General features: G+C 43.2%; 1 protein-coding gene across 1 annotated transcript; it reads right to left on the bottom strand.

The window, feature by feature from the left end:
* Nucleotides 1–3,741: 3,741 nt before the first annotated feature.
* On the bottom strand, nt 3,742–14,219 carry LOC114785265 (myosin heavy chain, fast skeletal muscle-like). The gene is made up of 41 exons (XM_028971248.1): nt 14,195–14,219; nt 13,902–13,937; nt 13,488–13,706; nt 13,240–13,383; nt 13,007–13,163; nt 12,807–12,834; nt 12,603–12,714; nt 12,409–12,501; nt 12,257–12,320; nt 12,085–12,183; nt 11,903–12,006; nt 11,307–11,445; nt 11,107–11,225; nt 10,869–11,018; nt 10,627–10,797; nt 10,243–10,543; nt 10,079–10,149; nt 9,891–9,978; nt 9,475–9,592; nt 9,267–9,390; nt 9,041–9,177; nt 8,678–8,933; nt 8,348–8,590; nt 8,086–8,262; nt 7,860–8,005; nt 7,682–7,772; nt 7,216–7,605; nt 6,991–7,117; nt 6,785–6,903; nt 6,488–6,684; nt 6,220–6,403; nt 5,954–6,119; nt 5,744–5,868; nt 5,348–5,656; nt 5,064–5,267; nt 4,848–4,973; nt 4,596–4,766; nt 4,405–4,509; nt 4,223–4,318; nt 4,018–4,149; nt 3,742–3,853 (listed from the first exon to the last, which is right to left on the bottom strand). The coding sequence occupies exons 3-41, from the start codon at nt 13,692–13,694 to the stop codon at nt 3,833–3,835; spliced, it is 5,811 nt and encodes a 1,936-aa protein (XP_028827081.1). The 5' UTR covers nt 13,695–13,706; nt 13,902–13,937; nt 14,195–14,219; the 3' UTR covers nt 3,742–3,832.
* Nucleotides 14,220–20,672: the final 6,453 nt, after the last annotated feature.

Below are 20,672 nucleotides of genomic sequence, written 5' to 3'. Positions count from 1 at the left end.
CGTAATCGATCCCACAGACTATTCTCTACCAAATGGTCACAAGATCAAAGATTGACCCCCACGGACAATTATTACCAAATGGTCACGAGAACGGGTGGATGAGATCTCTCCCACAGATTCATCATCCTGAGGATGGCGGGAAAGCCCCTCTCACCTCTGGGGGAAGCAGAAAGGTTCCTTGAGTGTTTAATTTGAGTACAATATATATATGGAGGTATCATGACAATACATGCGTGTTTAGATTGATTTTCATTGGCTCAATGTCCCCTGTCACATAAATTAAACAGATATAAGATACAACAAATATGTTATTACTAAAACCAAATCATAAACAACATCAAAGATCTCCAACACTTGAGGGGGTCGTATAGTGACCCCCCCAAAGTGACCCAGATCGAGGATACAAAAGGGAAGGTGACATGCCGTTCTAGGAGTTACTGCATTCAGGTTCTCCCACACATGCGATGGTTTTAAGAGCTCTGCTACCTGTTCTTTAATCCAAAGCTGTGTGTAACATCTGTTGGGTATGTTGGATTGATTTTCATTCTATTTTGTTTTGGACAATTAAGGAACTGCATTTACTATATCTGTAGAACTGTGAAGATTATGTATCATAATAAATGTAACTATTGATATCCTTAATCTCCAGTCTTGTTATAGAATATTCTGTCAACTAAAGTTGTTGGTTATAGGGGGAACTTTCTGATCGTATGGCAACACGCCAGATTTATGTATGTTTAAAGAACTTCTTGATCCTATAGCACGTAAGTAGGTATTTTATGTGAACCGTAGAGAGTTCCTTTTCTCCTACCCCTGGTGTGATCAGCCTATCAGTCGGTGCAAATCCGCATGGTAGAAAGTTATTTTATTAATTATACTTGATCTATTAACTGGCCACTGTTTTGCTGATCAAGATTCGTTAAGTCAATGCAAATTTGCAGAGTCTTTAGTTCTCCCTGACTTTATAAATTATTCAGTTCCTATTGTCCTCTTCATTCCAACTACCCATCTAAAGTGAATAGTCTTGGTAGTTATATTGGAGTCAGATTATACAGATCTAAGACTATTTATCCGGTTGATAAATAAATTAGTTTTGTAGATTCGTTATTTTATTTTGCGTCAAAAAACGTCATACACGTTAAACCCTTCACCGTCGTATCAGGTTCCGTTATTGGGCTGATAGGCGGGTTTTACAGTTTTGCCAATCTGGCCGCATGTAGCTGCTCGGTTACAGCCAGAAGGGCAGTCTCAGTAGAATGAGTTGTTCTGAAGCCAGACTGGTTAGGATCCAGGAGGTTGTTCTGTGACAGATGAAGTGATAGCTGATTGTAGACACAGCGCTCAAGGATTTTGGATAGAAATGAGAGGAAGGAAACTGATCTGTAGTTGTTGATGTCTGTAGGATCAGCAGTGGGTTTCTTTAGGATTGGAAGAACCCTGGCTGTTTTAAAGGCAGATGGTACAGATGAGATTGAGCTGTTTATGATATAAGAAATGAAAGGGATGAGGTCAGGGGAGATTTGAAACATTGCAATTTGAAACATTGCAGAAGGGATTGGATCTAGTAGACAGGTGGTTGGGTTGCCTGTAGATATAATCTGAATGATTTCATCAGATGTGAGCTTAGAAAATTGATTTAGAGTAGTTGTAGGGTTTTCAGAGGGTAGAGTAGGATTGGTGGTGGAGAATGTCTCACAGTTTTTTTCTATCTTCCCTGTGAAGAAGTTGGCAAAATCATCAGCAGTTAGGGAAGATGGGGCAGGGGGAGTCGGAGGGTTGAGTTGAGAAGATGTTGTGGAGTTTTTGAGGGTTGTGGGCAGAGGCTTCTATTTTTGCTTTGTAGAAAGAAGTTTTAGCAGCAGTGAGGTTAGTGGAGAATTTAAGCAGAAGATTCTGGTAATACAGTAGGTCTGAGTCAAGTTGATATTTCTTGTATTTTCTCTCCGCTGCTCGAAGTACTCGATCTCCATTCACCTGCCTCGTCATGCCACCATGGTTGTGACAGTTCATGTTTTCCAAATGATAGCAAAGTAGCTATACATACCGTAATACTTTGGAAACTAGAGCACTATATTACAGATTTCCAATTTTTTTACAACCTTTAATTGCACATAACACCTTCATCAACATCAACAGCTTCAGGGATCTTCAAATGGACCAGTAACACCATAATGGACATGTAATGTAGACCATGACACTGGACTACATTCTGGACTTCTCCAACCATACAACTGTAGGACTTTTTTTTCATTCCTATTGTACAAATCATCACAAACCCTTCACTGCCACCATTTGCAGGCTCACATCAACCACAGACCGGCTGTCAGGTTTGACTGCAGCTGGGCTCATCACCTGAGCCCAATCCGGACAGCAAATAAAAGCCTGGGAGCCAGGCCGAGGGTCCAGGGCCGGCATGCGGGACCACGCCTGGGAGCCAGGCCGAGTGTCCGGAGCCGCCATGCTGGACCACGCCTGGGAGCCAGGCCGAGGGTCTGGGGCCGGCATGCGGGACCACGCCTGGGAGCCAGGCCGAGGGTCCGGGGCCGGCATGCGGGACCACGCCGGGGAGCCAGGCCGAGGGTCCGGGGCCGGCATGCGGGACCACGCCGGGGAGCCAGGCCGAGTGTCCGGAGCCGCCATGCTGGACCACGCCTGGGAGCCAGGCCGAGGGTCCGGAGCCGCCATGCTGGACCACGCCTGGGAGCCAGGCCGAGGGTCCGGGGCCGGCATGCGGGACCACGCCTGGGAGCCAGGCCGAGTGTCCGGAGCCGCCATGCTGGACCACGCCTGGGAGCCAGGCCGAGGGTCCGGAGCCGCCATGCTGGACCACGCCTGGGAGCCAGGCCGAGGGTCCGGGGCCGGCATGCGGGACCACGCCTGGGAGCCAGGCCGAGTGTCCGGAGCCGCCATGCTGGACCACGCCTGGGAGCCAGGCCGAGGGTCCGGGGCCGGCATGCGGGACCACGCCTGGGAGCCAGGCTGAGGGTCCGGAGCCGCCATGCTGGACCACGCCTGGGAGCCAGGCCGAGGGTCCGGGGCCGGCATGCGGGACCACGCCTGGGAGCCAGGCCGAGGGTCCGGGGCCGGCATGCGGGACCACGCCAGGGAGCCAGGCCGAGGGTCCGGGGCCGGCATGCGGGACCACGCCTGGGAGCCAGGCCGAGGGTCCGGAGCCGCCATGCTGGACCACGCCTGGGAGCCAGGCCGAGGGTCCGGGGCCGGCATGCGGGACCACGCCTGGGAGCCAGGCCGAGGGTCCGGAGCCGCCATGCTGGACCACGCCTGGGAGCCAGGCCGAGGGTCCGGGGCCGGCATGCGGGACCACGCCTGGGAGCCAGGCCGAGGGTCCGGGGCCGGCATGCGGGACCACGCCAGGGAGCCAGCCTTTTCGTGGACTCTGAGCACGAACTTCAGTTTCGGTTTGGTATTTTGAGTTCAGGCAATCTCCACACACCTGCGGGCAAGTTTATGTTCTCTCCTTTCTTTAAATTTTTTTCGGCCTCCGAGTCACGTTTACAGGCCTGAATTGTTCCTTTTTTAAATGCAGTCGTGACACGTCTGCATTTAACCCAGTGGGCAGTGGGCAGCCATTAAAGGTGCCCGGGGAGCAGTGTGTGTTGATTTTGCTCAAAATGTCCCTAAAACTTCATGAGTGTGTCTCAATTTGGGAGGGGAGGATTCTAGGGAAGATTTATTTGACCGGATGTAACACAGAGATAATAAAGACAACAAACATGAGAATTATATAATAGAATTTAATATGCAACATAAACATTTTTACAGGAATATCATATTATATGAATCCTGAAGAAACTCCAAGAGCTTTGAAATTTCACTCAGCAGCATCTTTTCCCTGAAAAAAAAAGAAGAATATCACAGATATTCTTTTAGGCTATTGCTTGTTTAACAAAAATGTCCTAGGCTGATGACAGAGAGCGAACATTACATTAATGCTAATAAATTACATGAAAAAATATAAAACATGAAAAGATTATGAGCATAGAGACATATATTTACCTTGCCAGAATCCCGGCTCTTGGCCCTCAGCTTGTTGACCTGGGACTCTGCAATGTCAGCACGCTCCTCAGCCTCCTCCAGCTCATGCTGCACCTTCCTGAACTTGGACAAGTGGGAATTGGCTTGTTCCTCCTGGAAATAGAATTCACTTGTTTAATTTTGATTTAAAAAGACATGAAATATATGAAAGTAAATCTTGACTTACAGCTTCCTCAGCCTGCCTCTTGTAGGCCTTGACCTTCAGCTGCAGTTTGTCAACCAGATCCTGCAGTCTGTTGATGTTCTTCTTATCCTCTTCAGTCTAGAAGAAATATGAAACTTGGTTAACTGGGTCTGGTGTGATTAAATGTGTTCCATGTGAATAAAGTCCATGTGTGGATTTCGTACCTGATAAGTGAGCTCCTTCACTCTCCTCTCATATTTGCGGACTCCCTTAACGGCATCTACTCCACGTCTCTGTTCAGAATCAACCTCACCTTCCAGCTCACGTACCTTCAGAGAATGAACTGAAACAGTTACCTCTGCTTCTGAGGACATGTTGGTGTCACATTCAGGTGATCCTTAAATCAGCAGCTCACCCTTGACTCCAGTTTCTGCAGTTGTTTCTTGCCACCCTTCATGGCCAGATTCTCAGCCTCATCCAGGCGGTGCTGCAGGTCCTTTACTGTGACCTCCAGGTTCTTCTTCATCCTCTCCAGATGAGCACTGGTGTCCTGCTCCTTCTTCAGCTCCTCAGCCATCATGGCAGCCTGGAAGATTAGGATAAGTACATTTTTTACTAAAGTTGAAATTGAAATCATATTTTAAAAATACAAAAGATTATGTCCTACATCAGTGATGGCTTTCTTGGCCTTCTCCTCAGCATTCCTGGCTTCCTGAACTGTGTCCTCCACTTCACTCTGGATCTGAACCAGATCACCTTCCAGCTTCTTCTTGGTGTTCAAAAGGCTGGTGTTCTAGGACCACACATTTGGAGACATGGAATGTTAGTTGATCATTCTAGATTCTGACATGTGGTTTGCCACAACTTGAAACCAAGAAAGTACCTGAGAGTGAAGAAGTCCAACACGCTCACTGGCATCAACCAGCTCCTGCTCAGCCACTTTGCGGCCTCTCTCTGTCTGTTCCAGAGCAGCTCTCAGCTCTTCGATCTCAGCCAGCATCAGGGTGTTCCTGCGATCAACCATGGCAACCTGTTCCTTCATGTCCTCCTGTCCTCTGACAGCATCATCAAGCTGCAGCTGAGCATCCTGATATGTAGAACACCAGAATGTGAAGCTTCTGCAGACATTTTAAATATACTCTGGAAACAATGATGAGGTTTACATACCTTGAGCTGTCCCTGCAGATTCCTGAGCTGTTTCTGTGCCTCAGAAGCCTGGCGATTAGCGTGGCTCAACTGAATCTCCATCTCATTGAGGTCTCCCTCCATCTTCTTCTTGATTCTGAGGGCATCATTCCTGCTCCTGACCTCAGAGTCCAGAGTGCTCTGCATGGAGTCAATGACCCTCTGGCTGTTCCTCTTAATCTGCTCCATCTCCTCATCCTTCTCTGCCAGCTTCCTGTCAACTTCACCCTTGACCTGGTTCAACTCCAGCTGGACACGGAGAATCTTGGCTTCCTCATGCTCAAGGGTTCCCTGTTAAGCCAACCATGAAGTAATATGTGGGCAAATGCAGCATATTCATCTGGAAAGACACATTTATGCATTGTGGTAGAAGTTTACCTCAGCTTCCTCAAGGGCAGTCTGGATCTCTGACTTCTCAGTCTCCACGGCCTTCTTTGCTTTCTCCAGCTCATGAATGCTCTTGCCAGTCTCACCAATCTGTTCAGTCAGGTCAGCAATCTCCTCTGTTGAAGACATTATGAAACGGTTTAGAAAGCAGGTAGAAGTAAAATACCAATAAGGGAGTAAAAAGTCACATTTTTAACTTACGCTGCAGATTCTTATTTTCTCTCTTCAGAGTCTCCAGTTGATCCAGAGCCTCCTCATAGGAGTTCTTCATCTTGAACAGCTCAGTGCTCAGAGAGCGAGCCTCCTTCTGGGCACCCTCCAGCTCTGCCTGGCCCTCCTCATATTTCTGCTTCCATTCTGCCAGAACCTGTATTAAATAACAATTAAGAGCAGATTTTCACCAATTGCTCCATAATCTGGAATGCTGATGACTGTCTTATTACAGAAACCAAAATGAAATCCATTACCTTGTCAAAGTTTCTCTGCTTCTTGTCAAGGTTGGCAGCCAGGGCGTTGGCCCTCTCAACATCAATCATGAGGTCCTCCACCTCACCCTGGAGTCTCTGCTTGGTCTTCTCCAGAGAGGCACACTTGGAGTTCACAGCCTCGATCTGCTCCTCAGCCTCCTGGAGACGCTGGGCCAGCTTCTTCCTGGTGAATGAGTGTAGATTTGAGTATAGACTTCATGTGCAAATATTCTTCAAATTAAAATCTTTTCCTCTGTCTGCTTCATACTTGGATTCCTCAAGCTCCTCAGTGCGCTGGATGGCATCAGTTTCATATTTGGTTCTCCACTGAGCAACTTCGCTGTTGGCCTTGGACATTCCACGCTGCAGCTCAGCCTTTGCTTCCTGCTCCTCCTCAAACTGCTCCCTGAGAAGGTCACAGTCGTGGCGGGCAGACTGCACAGCATGAGCCAGGGCATTCTTGGCCTGTAAAAATAGGAAGATGTAATATTCCATAATCTGGCATAATCTTAAATATTCCTCTGCTAGTGAAATATTCATCCTTTTCTTTACAGCAGTACATTACCTTGACTTCCTCCTCAGTCTGCCTCTTCAGCTCTTCAATTTGTTGAGTGAAGGCCTGTTTGCCTCTCGTCAGCTGAGAAACAAGAGCCTCTTTCTCTTCAAGTTGACGGCCAAACTCACCTGGTTTAAAAGAAGTGAATTAGTATGAATGTGTAGATTCACCATGAATCAGGGTAAACTAAGACATAACAATATTTTTACACTCACCATTTTCAGTCTGAAGTCTTGCTTTTTGGGCACTGAGGTCATTGAGCTGACGAAGGTTCTCATCGTTCTTAGACTTAATTTCACTAAGTTGGTCCTCAAGAGTACGGCACATCTTCTCAAGATTTGCCTGGTAGTGTCATGTGAAGAAGAAAATATAATTTCTCTGTTAATGATGTTTTTGATGAGAACTGTAACGGTGTAAAAGGAGTAAGTACATTTTCCAACCTTAGCTTTAGCAACAGCCTCCATGTTGCTGGAGAGATCATCAATCTCCATCTTGAATTCACTCTTCTCCTTCTCAAGCTTCTGCTTGACACGCTGGAGGTTGTCGATCTGCTCTCCCAGCTCTGCCACGCTGTCGGCCTGCTTCTTGCGCAGAGCTGCCGCGGTGGCTTCATGCTGCAGGGTGGCCTCCTCAAGGTCACGGCGCAGCTTCTGGAACTCAGCCTCACGCTTCTTGTTCATCTCGATTTGAGCAGCAGTGGCTCCACCAGCCTCCTCAAGCCTCTCACTGATCTCCTCAAGTTCCCTGGAGAGATCAGCTCTCTGCTTCTCAACCTTGGCACGAGCAGCACGCTCAGCCTCAATTTCTTCTTCCAGTTCTTCAATGCGAGCCTGAAAACGCAGTCAGCATAAGTTAGATAGAATCCAAATCAGAAATAATTCTAAAACTCTATCAACATTACATTACCTGAAGCTCCTTGATCTTCTTCTGAAGCTGAGCACCCAAAGATTGCTCATCCTCAATCTTGCTCAGAAGTTGGCTTGTTTCAAAGTCCTTCCTGTGAGAAGCATTTCAAAGAAGTTTAACAAAATTATACTCTTCACTTGTTAGATTAATGTAGAGATAAATGTGGACATTTCCATACTTCTTCAGCTTCTCATCAGACTGCTGCTTGTCATTTTCAAGGTCCATGATGGATTCCTGGGCCAGCTTCAGGTCACCCTCAAGCTTTCTCTTGGCTCTCTCAAGGTCCATTCGGAGCTTCTTTTCTTGCTCCAGGGAACCTTCAAGCTGAATAAATATGAAATGTGTTGTTTATTCATGTAATTGGAATTGTATTTGTAAAAAGTTTGTAATTCATGACAACTCACATCATCCACTTGCTGTTCAAGCTTGGTCTTGGCTTTGGTCAGAGTGTTGACTTTGTCCTCCTCTGCCTGGAGATCATCCAGAGTCTGCTGATGAGATTCCTGGAGGGCTTTCTTCTCCTTTGTGAGCTTAGCAATGCTCTCATCCTGAGAGGCCATCTCCTCAGTCAGGTTCTTCACCTGCACACAGAAGGAAATAACAGGTAAATACAGACTTGGCTCAATAATTATGGATCATAACCCTAAACCTTTAACAACCACAAACCTTGTTCTCTGTGGCGTGTTTCTCTTTCTCCACTTTAGCCAAGGTCAGTTCCAAGTCATCAATGTCCTTCTTCAGCTCAGAGCACTCATCTTCAAGTTTCCTCTTCTTAGCAGTCAGCTCAGCATTGATCTCCTCCTCATCCTCCAGTCTCTCGGTGGTCTCCTTGAGTTTAGCCTCAAGCTGGATCTTACTCTTAATGAGTCCTTCACATCTCTCTTCTGCATCTGTGAGGTTCTCAGATTCCTAGGTGAACCATGGACATGAGCAGGCTTAAGAATGAGATCTTTACTCTTATTGATCAATTTATTCCATTTGGTCAGTGTTACTTACAGATGCCACTTGCAGCTGCAGGTCATTCTTTTCCTGGAGCAGTGCCACCATCTTCTCCTCAAGCTCCTTCTTCCTGGCTTCTGCTTTTACCAGATCTTCTTTGCACTTAGTAAAGCTTTCCTTCATGTTGGCCAGCTCCTTCTCAGTCTCAGCACTCTTCAGGAGGGGCTTGATCTTGTAGTACACTTTCATCCATGGCCAGTGTTTGACGTTCATGAATGAGCGGATGTTGTACTGGATGGTGAAAATTGATTCCCTGTGTAGAGATGTTTTTTTGTTATGTTGTATATGTTAATTGATATTTGTAATTTATCATTCATGATTTTTTTTTTAAATATACAATATAGTCAGTCATGTACAAACCTCCTCTCCATCATTTTAACAAACTCCCTTCTCATGAGGTATGCACGGCAGAGGGCCTGAGTCATTGTGACCAAGGTGGCAAGTTTCTCATCTCGCATCTCCTCAAGAGTACCCAGCAGACCAGCCTTGAAGAACACCTGTGCACAATGTGAACATGAGATACTTTGTGAGATACTTTCATTGTATAAGTAAAAAAAAGGCTGATTCGCTAAGAAGGAGTTATCACCTTAGTGTGTCCAAACTTGTACTGAGTATGATCAACATCAATTGACCCCAAGAGTTTCTCAGAGGCTTTTTTGTTGTCAATAAATTGACCTTCAGGGATAACACTGGCATTCAGCACTTTGTATCTGAAATACAGAGAATATAGTTAGAATAGATTGTTCTTCAGAGACATGATATGAAATATATAACCATGGGAAGATCTTATGCACCTCTGCTTGAAGTCACCATAGAGGATTCTGCTTGGGAATCCCTTTCTGCAGATTCTGATACCCTCCAGGACACCATTACACCTCAGCTGGTGGATAACCAGGAAGTTCTGCATGAGTCCTGATAAAAAAAGACAAATGTTTCTAGAAAGTGAAGTGATTGTAATTGTGATACACAGCACATGGTGCACACAACAAAATGTGTCTTCTGTTTTTAACCCATGGACAGCCATGACAGGCACCCGGGGAGCAGTATGTGGGGATGGTGCTTTGCTCAGTGGCACCTCAGTGGCACCTTGGCAATTCAGGGATTTGAACCGGCAACCTTCTGATTGCGGGTCCGCTTCCTTATGGACAACATATTTATGAATGTAAAATTCACACATTAGCAGTGGCTATGACCAGTTTTATAATCATACCTGGCTGCTTAATTTCATTAGGGATCAGACAGCGCACAAAGTGGGGATGGGTGCTGCGCAAGTTAGTCATCAGCTTGCCCAAGTTCTCCTGTGGAATGAAAATATAAAAGTTGAACATTTTCCGACTGTAATAAATGAAGTCTAGTTGATTGCCCAGACTGGGCTATTATTAGCATTTAAACACTGACCCTGAATTGTGAGGACACCGTCTGCATGGAACCACCCTTCTTTTTGCCTCCCTTCTTGCCACCTCCGGTCTCTGTTCATTATATTTTTTAAGCATGATTGTCAGAGCAATACCACAAGCAAGAAAATTTGTTATAAAAATGTGTTAAATCTTGAACATATTTACCCTCAACAACAGGAGGATACAGGACAGGCAGCAGCTTCACAGATGACTTCTGGTACAGCTGAAGAACAGACTCGTTCAGTGGGTCCTTGTTCTTGTCCAGCCAGCCACTGACGTTGTAGTCCACAGTACCAGCGTAGTGGACCAGTGAGAAGTGGGCCTCAGCCTTGCCCTTGGCAGGCTTGGGCTTCTGGAAGGCGTTGTTCTTGCCAAGATGCTGGTCATACAGCTTGTTCTTGAAAGACGTGTCTGAGGCCTTGGGGAACATGCACTCCTCTTCAAGGATGGAGAAGATGCCCATGGGCTGTTTGCAGGTAAGGAGTTCATTAGAAATGAATGCACATACAATAGTTTTGTGTGTTTCTACAGAGTAAAATGTAAAGGTACCTTCTCAATAAGTTCAATGCAAGCAGCCAAGTCCATGCCGAAGTCAATGAACTCCCAGTCAATTCCCTCCTTCTTGTACTCCTCTTGCTCCAGAACGAACATGTGGTGGTTGAAGAACTGTTGCAGTTTCTCATTGGTGAAGTTGATGCACAGCTGCTCCATGCTGTTGAACTGTTCAGAGAGACATTAATAACTGTTTAGAACTGTTTAGTGGTGAATAATATGTGTTTAGTAATACTTACATCAAAAATCTCAAAACCAGCAATATCCAGCACACCGATGAAGAACTGTCTTGGCTGCTTTGTATCCAGCATCTGGTTGATACGGATAACCATCCACAAGAACATCCTCTCATAGACGGACTTGGCCAGGGCGCTCACAGAGTTCAAGACCTGAAACGAAGAATTGATGAAGTTGTGGTTAGTGATCACAAAGACCTGTTCTTGTGAAATAAAATATCATCTGTAACATGTTACCTACCTGAGGAACAGTCTGTCCCTTTGTCACAAACTCATTTCCGACCTTCACTCTGGGGTAGCACAGAGCCTTCAGCATATCAGCTGAGTTCAGGCCCATAAGGTAGGCAACTTTGTCAGCCACTGCAAAAAACATATTAAAACACTGCTAGAGAACAAGAAACCGTGTAAAACCAGGTAATATATTCTCTATTTCCAACCTACCCTCTGTGCCATCAGGCTCAGCCTGCTCCTCACGCTGCTTCTGCTTGAACTTCATGTTACCATGATGGATCACAGCACCAGTCAGCTTATATATGTAACCTTTCTCCTCACCACTGAAGCCCAGGATATCAATGGCAGTCTAAGGTAGAACATTTTGGAGGAATTTGGAAAAGATTACATACAAACCAATGAGCAGTTTGATTTGTTCATTAGATTTTCTACTCAGGGCTGCCGTAGGTACATGTCCAAACCCCACTTACTACCATTGTGTCCCTGAGAAAGATACTTAACCCTGAGTGTCTCCAGGCAGCCTGTAACTACTGATTGTAAGTCGCTCTGGATAATGGTGTTTGATAAAAGCCTTAAATATAGTTATTTATAATAGTTATTTATAAACCACAAACAAATCCACAATTTGTACAATAACACCACATCCTTGCACATTGTTGTTGATTTTTGTTGTTGTTGTTTTTTCCTACATTGTACTTGAGAGACACCGTCTACCGGAATCAAATTCCTTGTATGTGCTTGCACTTACTTGGCCAATAAATACGATTCTGAATCTGATTCTGATTCTGAAATATATGTGTACTCACATCTGTGGCAATCAGCTCAGCTTTGTCATCAATGCTGGCCACAGTGATCTGACCCTGGCTGATCATGGGGAAGTCATAGGGGTTTGTGGTGATGAGGGTCATTTCTGAGGGACACAAAAGAGTCATTAGTTTCTTTAGTAAGATTGCATCTACAAACTGTTTTTTTTTTTTTTCTGGCTTACCAATCAGCTCAGGCTTTTCATTGGTCATCATCTGGTAGAAGATGTGGTAGCCTCTCTCATCTGGAAGCTGGAATGTAACTCTAGACTTCTCCAGCAGATCTGTTTGGGAGACATTTATACTTTAGTTATATTATTAAGATGTATTTCATAGTGACTGGGTGGTTATACTTACAAGTCTCAATGTCAGCACTGGCCAATTTTCCACTTGTGCCAAAGTGAATTCGGATAAATTTACCCTGTCAATACAACCATGAAATAATTTTAGGATTAACTGCACTCACCAATATTATGATTCAGGTAAAAAAAAATTCCCTGTTCACTTACAAAGCGAGAGGAGTTGTCATTCCTGACGGTTTTGGCATTACCATAAGCCTCCAGCAGTGGGTTGGCAGCAATAATTTGGTCTTCAAGAGATCCCTGCAGTCCATAAATAAAATAATTTGAAAACAGAACACTTCAGAATGAACTTATTCTACATTCATTAATCAACTGAGGAATAAAGCAATAGTGGTTCATACCTGCATTTTGCCGGAAGTCTCCTTTTTCTTTTCACCACCAGCCACTGCAATTGTTGCAAAGTACTGGATAACACGCTTGGTGTTCACAGTTTTTCCAGCACCGGATTCTCCACTAGGTAGGAGAAGAGTTTAAATTTTATAATGATAGCTGTAAGATTGCCATAATCACATGATATTCGTTTTAATGATGTTTTCAACACTTACGTGATCAGGACAGACTGGTTCTCTCTATCTATGGTATTAACATAACAATGAAATTAACTTTTGAAGTAGGTTTTGGAAATGAAATGACAAGTTACTTTCTTAGCTGTTTTTTTTTTCAACAGTTTTTGATAGACACACTTCAAAATCCATGAATCCGCTTTGCAATATTCTCAAAAGGACCATCATATTGAAAGTCTCACCAGTAAGCATGAACTGATAGGCGTTGTCAGAGACAGAGAAGATGTGGGGTGGGGCTTCCATGCGCTTTTTGCCTCTGTAGGCAGACACCACCTCTGGGTCGTACACGGGGAGCCACTTGTAGGGGTTCACAGTTGCACAGAACAGGCCAGAGTAGGTCTGCAGGAAGACAGCAATGTGTTACAAAGGAGAACCATTCGAAAGTTGTCATTTTAAAGAGCTTTTTATTGCTTACGTAGATCATCCATGCTGCATAACGCTCTTTGAGGTTATACAACACAGAGGCTTCATTAAGGTGGGTCATCATGGCCATGTCCTCAATTTTGTCGAACTTGGGGGGATTCATTGGGCTGACATCATCCTCTGGAACTGTCCTTTCCTGAAATCATTTTGACAACATAATTGAATCACGTTTCTATAACAGTAAGCAGCAAGAAAAAAGTAATGATATGTACATAAAAAATATGTAATGACATATCTTACCTCTTTTGTGTCAAGGACTTCAACTGTGACTTTGCCACCATCCCTCTTCTTGATTGTAGCTTTGAGGTAGAGATCTTCTTTATCAGCCACATAACAGGCGGACTTAGCATCAAAGGGCCTGCTCTGGGCTTCAATTCGCTCCTTTTCAGGCTTACGGAGATAAATGGCAGCTTTGCCATAAATGGCCATCTCCGCGTCCGTACTCATGGTGGCAGATCACTGCGGATCAGAAATGATCAGAGATCCATGAGATCTAAAAGACTAATACAAACAGTACAGATTCATGCATGGGAGCACGAGGAGCAACTATGGAAAGTAGACTGTTTCATTATAGTTTATCCCTTTCTTTTCCTTGTTTATTAAGAAGAAGAGAGAGATTAAAGAAGGGTTTCTCCAAGGGATGAATTATCCAACCTTTTCTGCCAATGACCAGATGAATTGTCCACAGCCCTGTGAAAGAAAATAGTTTCATGATGAAGTTAGCAGGTTCATGATCACCGTTCACATGTAGATAACCAACTTTAGCTGCACAAAACCGGAATGTGAAAAGAAATTCAGTTTTTCATTATTAAGGCAAATATTTGATATCAAATTCCACTAAAACACCCAAATTGCAATTAGACTGTCTCATTCAGTAGAACTTTTTTTTTTATTTAAAAAAAGGTTTCTCTAGAATGTGAGACAAATTCAGTACAAGAGGGTCTCACCACAGTCAGGATCCCCTCTGGTCTTCACTGCAGCTGATGCTTCTCCCCCAAGGCCTTATATTGAGCTCATTCTGCACACCAAGCAGATGCCAAAAATAGGCCAGCTCAAGTTTTTTGTGGCAATGTCACATGTATGGGTAATTACAATCACAATTTATGATGTGAGGATGGATTTGGAAGCCTAGATGTGGATATGTGTATTTTACATATTTGTTGTACATCATGCATCCATTACACTGCCATCCAGGCACGTCAGCTCTTAAACCAGTTAAATGCTGATTTAAATAATAAACATAAAAAATAAGAATTGTCCATTTGCACAAGTGGCATTTGTCATTCATGTTTCATTCAAGTTTTTCTTGGAGGCATCATTGCATGAACGAGTGTTGAAAATTAACCAACAAATATCTACATGCTTCATGGTAAAATTGTTCAGAAGTAATTCGTTTTAAAACACATGGCGGCATGCTTTTCATCACTGAACCTTTTTTGGCTCGGGCGAGGCTAATAAAATTTTATGGACGCATTCCATTGCAAGGAGAGTGAAGCGCATTGCTGCTGGTATAGTGTCATGTTTATATATATATAAAGATTCTGTCATTTGGTTTCAAATGATAAAAATGAGGCATCATTAAACCATACATATATTCATAAATCTGTAAAATTGAGTACATCAGGGTGGTAATTACTTCACTTTCCCTATCTATTTATAGCTGTCTGGCCTTTGCAAGAATGACCCTGTAAATCTAATGTTTAGTGGGTCCCAAGTTAGATTGACTTTTAGAGGCTGAAATGCTGCCAACGCATCAGATTTCACTCAGTGTATTGGACTTTGATTGACTTTGCCTGACACAGAATTCATCTGCAAATTGGACCGCTATGTAGAGAATAACCTTCAGCTTGGTGCCATCATTTGCTGCCACACTGGAGCTTGACGGGATAGGTGCTTGTCTCTTCTTTGTACTGCTTAAGTTCTTTATAGTGAATGTATAGTGATGTTCTGATTTATGATCCATAATGCCTTGTCACCATGAGTATGGATGCGGAGACTGCCATTTATCTCTGTTAGCCTGAAAAGGAGAGAATTAAAGACCTGATTAAGCCCTTCGATGCTAAGACCGGCCTGTTATGAGGCTGATCAAGAGCACAGATGCTCAGAGCAACTGTCACTGGAACACTGGCAGACTCACTGACTTCTCAAATAAAAAAGTTTATTGAGGAAGCATCTTAATTTTTACACCACTGTTCATGTCAAGCAGGATCTGTTGCAAATATTTTTCATTGAAACTTTATTTCAGTGCAAAATATGTACAAAATACAATTTTTCTGTGACTGTTAGGCCATTGATTGCATACCAACGAAAAAAGTGACAAGACCTGCCTCTGGAACCAAGTTTCAACAGTTTAAAGGAGAGAGGAGGCAGTCATAGTTATGACGCTGGGAAGCTTAAAGCCGGCACATAAAGAATGATCTATGTCCCACCGCCTGCTGACACACCCACATTTTATAGTTCATGTTCTTGGCCGACAACAGGTGGGGTTTCTGCCGACCAGCCATAGCGCACTAATACATGGAGCTCTCCATGGTGCTGCAGCATCTTCACAGGTGGAGTCATGACATGACAGAAAACAGGCCTATTGCAGCCTGAACAGCATATGTGGTGGTGTAAAATATTACACACTGGTGGATGGTGGCCAGGCGCATTGTGTCTTTCATCTTGTCATTAGGGATCTTCTTATGTTTTAAAGTTAAAAGTTAATTTCAATTTAAAATTTAAGAGTTACAATTTTTCATTACTGAACAATGATGGAAAATTGGTGCATGTCTATTTTACAAACATCTGGATTCAAAGCCTGAGTGAAGCAGCTCAGTTGCAAAGTATAAATGCTTGTTTTACAGTTTTTTGTCTGCCTCCAGTCCTGCTCGCCTGGTCCCTCCATCTCTGAAGGTAAAAGGAAGACGCTCATCTAGACTCTTCTCTGTCTCTGCCCCTCGGTGGTGGAATGAACTTCCAGCTCAGTCACTGAGCACCTTCACACGGCAGCTCAACACCTTCCTCTTTAGAGAAGATTTAGATGAACTTGTAACCTTCTTCTTGTCTGACTTCTGTATAGAAACTAGAACAGAGTGAATAAAAAGGTTGTATTCATAGTTGGGGGTCCTGGTGAACCTGAACTGACCACTTCATCCATGGTGACATGGAAGCACGTTGTAAGTCGCTCTGGATAAGCATGTCTGCCACATTCCTTAAATGTAAACATGTATGACAATTATACATGAGGGTTTTTTACTAGCATGTCTCTCTTTTTCACCATAATGTCTTTCCATACTTTACCGATATTCTATATTTAGCAATAGTAAAACATTACAGGTGAGTGAGAATAAATTTTGATGTTACGTTGACCTATGTTATCCTATGATTTCTGACCTGAAGAGAGTTGTGTCTGCCAAGAGACGAAAGCCTTGAAGATGCAGAAACAGTTATTTGAGAAATAATCTTGAAAAAAAATTCAAATAAAACAGGCCAAGTCAAATATTCTTTATAAAACACATTTAATACAGGGAGGTTTCTGCATAAGTGCAGTGAAAAGAAGACCAGATGTACTAGTAAAATGACACAATACATACAAATGATAGCAGATCAAATACATAAGCATTTAAATAAAAATACTCCAAGTTGGCAGGAAAAAGTGCCACTTCAGGAGGACCGTGAATTAAAAGCCGAGGAGAAAATCAGTGTTTTCAACCTGGATTTTAAACATCTGAATTGTAGAGGTGGGCCGTTGAGGGACTTGTAATCCATTCAAAACGTTAAAAATTCAACTCTAACACCCCTTTCAGTAAAGGGCAGCCAGTGTGAAGTAATGTGTGCTTTTAGTAACCAACGAATATCATTGCAGCCATATTTTGGAGCTTTGTTCGGCTGTAGAGGGTATAAATAAGACTTCAGCGTACAGAGAGTTTTGGTCAAAGACAAAACTTTAACTTAACTGACAATTGAAAAAATAATTCTGAACCACCGCATGTCTTTTTCAAGCTTATCAGGCAACTGGCATACAGAGGGAGCAAAATGACCATTTCAGTCTTATTTTAAGCAATTAATGTAAAAATTGAAACAATATCAATAAAACAAATAAAAAAGAACCCAGATATAATAAAAAAAAACACATTGACCTTCGATCAGGTGAACAAATCAACTACAATTTAACATGTGCAATGATTATCTGTAAAAGAATACATAGTGACGCCACATAATAAGTGAGAAATAACGATGAAACTCCACAATGTGTATGAAAATGCTGCAAATAATATCAAATTAGCTTCAGTCTCCAGATCTCAACCTAACACCTCTTGAAGATTTTGCGTCAAATCTTACCTCTCAGGTCATTTAGGTTCTATTTCTAGATTGCTGAGCAGGAAGGGCTGTTCAGGGTTCCCTATATAACTCCAGCCAAATGCACTGCACCCCTTAGACCTGCACGTGAACATGACATAGCTCTCAAAAGCAATATTTAATTTTTATAACTCAAGTATGTAATGATATGGAGCACCAAAATGTGAACTGGGATGCAGAATAACGTGAGTTAAATGGCAGTGCAGGAGCATATAACAGCAATGTGCTTATTTTAATGTTTTGCATGCATGATCAAATGTAAAAGCTTATGATATATGCAATTCTTGCATATATTACACATCACATTAGTATATATTGTTTAATTCAAATTGTACATTTTAGTTTCATGTAGAGTTCTGTCCTATTATTAAACTGATATTTAAAATAAACATAAATAAATATTCTTTTGAAACCACATTTTTCAAACGTATGCTGAGTATTTCATTCTTTTAAACTAAGACCATAGCAGAATTCAAGTACGGTGTGAAATTTGTCTCCAACATCGTCTTTATTATGTGTTTATTTCTATGACAAGACAGCCCAGGAAGTCCGGAGTAAAAGTCATTCAATGAAATATGTTTATTGCAGACAACGCTGTCCACTGACATTCTGAAACATTTTAGTCCATAAAAAGGGCATGTTGAGCACCTGTGACAATGTGAATCATGCGCATCAGATTAAGTCCCATGCCACAGCCACCGTACACATTGCTGCGGAAGCCTGCTTGGCTGGGCATGTCAGAACGGGACCCGTGCCATCTCCGAAGGTTAGCGGCTTCTATTATTGGCAGCGAGTCTAGATGTGTAAATAGTTTGTCATCAGCGGCTTCTCAGGGCTTCCCCAAGCATATTATTTATTTCCTCTGATGGAACTGACTTATGAGGCGTGCACGCTGACAGCCCTTGTTAACTTAATGTGACTCTTGTCAAGCATGGGTTACATATGCATTTTTATTATGCTGTGGCTTACATTCATTTTATTGCAACTAATCTATAGTTACCATTCATTTTAGAGATAATAAAATATAAAATAATATTGTAGAGCTTTACTACTACTACTCACTATAGTTTTTATATGTTATTATAACTTAGTCTCTAGACGCACTTTTTATAATAAGGAAATAAATGACACAAGGTTATTTTAACCACCTGATCATAGAAATTGCTTGCACTGCACTAATGCTGGTTCCCAACAGCTGCAGGACAGAATGTAACAGGACCAGTTAAGCCCACGTCCGTAAAAGGAAATTCTTTGATGGACACCCACGCGGTGTCACTGGATCTTCACCAACAAATGTGGGAGTCTCTGAACAACGCCGCCTGTGATCCATCCATTTCTGCTGTCATTGGCACATGTATTTCTGACCCTGCCCATGTGCAGTCGCAACTGCTGTTCTGATATGGCGACATAAGTAATAATTCAGACCATTTTTTTATTGCCACTGTCTAACAATCCTTATATCTAAATGATGGCAAAAGTAATAACAGTGTAGTCCTCTTATTTTCAGATTTACCTCAACTGATTACTACAGGGTGTTTCACTTCCTGTCCTGAAATAGAATGTCTATAAATAATAAATAAAGTGAAGTGATTGTCACATGTAATACACAGCAGCACAGCACACGGTGCACACAGTGAAATTTGTCCTCTGCATTTAACCCATCACCCTGAGTGAGCAGTGGGCAGCCATGACAGGCGCCCGGGGAGCAGTGTGTGGGGACGGTGCTTTGCTCAGTGGCACCTCAGTGGTACCTTGGCGGATCGGGATTCGAACCGGCAACCTTCTGATTACGGGGTCGCTTCCTTAACCGCTAGGCCACCACTGCCCCTATAAAACCATGTTGCAGCCAAAAAAAAAAAGGGTCATCTGATTTGTGTCACCAGGAAACATATGAGAGAACTTTCACTGAGAAGCACTACAATCCTGCATTTACAAACCTATCCTGCCCACTCCATTGATCTATTCACCATTAAATGCACTAAACTTGCCTATCCACTTAATAACAGCTGGATGACATGTATAGAACTATTTCATGACAGATATTCTTGTTTCTTCAAGCATACATTGATGCATAATGTCAACAACATACTCGAAGTCGAGGTACGCCACGTTTTCACGTGGCTATGGCCGGTGTCAGTAGCGCTGGCTGGACAGTAGAGGGAGTGCGAGAGTCACAGATCCATTTGCATCAACATATTCACTCCTTTCGTCACCGTCTTGAAATAATATGCATATCACGCCGCAAAATTAATCAGCTGCAAAAAAACGTGGATTTGGTTCCCCCTGGTGGTTAGAAATTAAAAGGGCCAGTACCCACATTGGCCACTAGAGGGCAGACGCTTCCACCCATTTTTATTTAAACGAGTCCTTAAATGTAAACGTTAGAGCACGATTTTAAAGACACCCACTTACATTCCAAAGCTGCCTCCTGCAGCGCATTTTGCTTTGCTTAGTATCACTGCTGATGTGGGTTCTTCTGCTTCGATGTGTTCATATCGCCCGTGTAGCGAGCAGTCAGGCCGCGACCAAGAATCGGACCGTACAACATTCGATTTAGGTTGAGCTGGGCGTTTACATCACGACAGTACACGATCGGTGTACACCCAGCTTACGGCGTTTGCTCAGCCTCTTGCTTCTCAAGTTTTACGCCTGATGTTCCCAAAATATCCACTAGATGGCAGGCGACGTAACACCGTTTTATGGCAGCGACAATTATACTATAACCATCTGTGTATTAATCATTGATTTAAAATATATCCATATAAAAGCCTTCCCAGTCATGTTATATAGTTCTTAGGATTCAGTCTGATTTTGAAAACCACATTCAATAAAAACATTTTTTACACTATTATTTGGTACACAATGCAAAATGCAGCAGCACGACTGACCTTCATTCTTCCCAAATTCTCCCACACCACATCCTACCTCACAGCCCTTATTACACCTGGTATACTCCGAGCCTCCAGTCCTGCTCGCCTGGTCCCTCCATCTCTGAAGGTAAAAGGAAGACGCTCATCTAGACTCTTCTCCGTCTTGGCCCCTCGGTGGTGGAATGAACTTCCAGCTCAGTCACTGAGCACCTTC

The sequence above is a fragment of the Denticeps clupeoides genome, chromosome 3 (genome assembly GCF_900700375.1).
Source record: "Denticeps clupeoides chromosome 3, fDenClu1.1, whole genome shotgun sequence".
Classification (NCBI taxonomy): domain Eukaryota; kingdom Metazoa; phylum Chordata; class Actinopteri; order Clupeiformes; family Denticipitidae; genus Denticeps; species Denticeps clupeoides.
The sequence above is the reverse complement of the archived record's forward strand: the minus strand, read 5'-3'. Positions and strand labels throughout refer to the sequence as shown.

Coding starts and splice junctions, on each gene's coding strand:
- LOC114785265 (XM_028971248.1), bottom strand. CDS start 13,694: ATGAGTACGGACGCGGAGATGGCCATTTATGGCAAAGCTGCCATTTAT. Junction 8,934..9,040: donor GTTAAAATGATGGAGAGGAG/GTTTGTACATGA, acceptor ATCTCTACACAG/GGAATCAATTTTCACCATCC. Junction 7,773..7,859: donor TCTGATGAGAAGCTGAAGAA/GTATGGAAATGT, acceptor TGCTTCTCACAG/GAAGGACTTTGAAACAAGCC.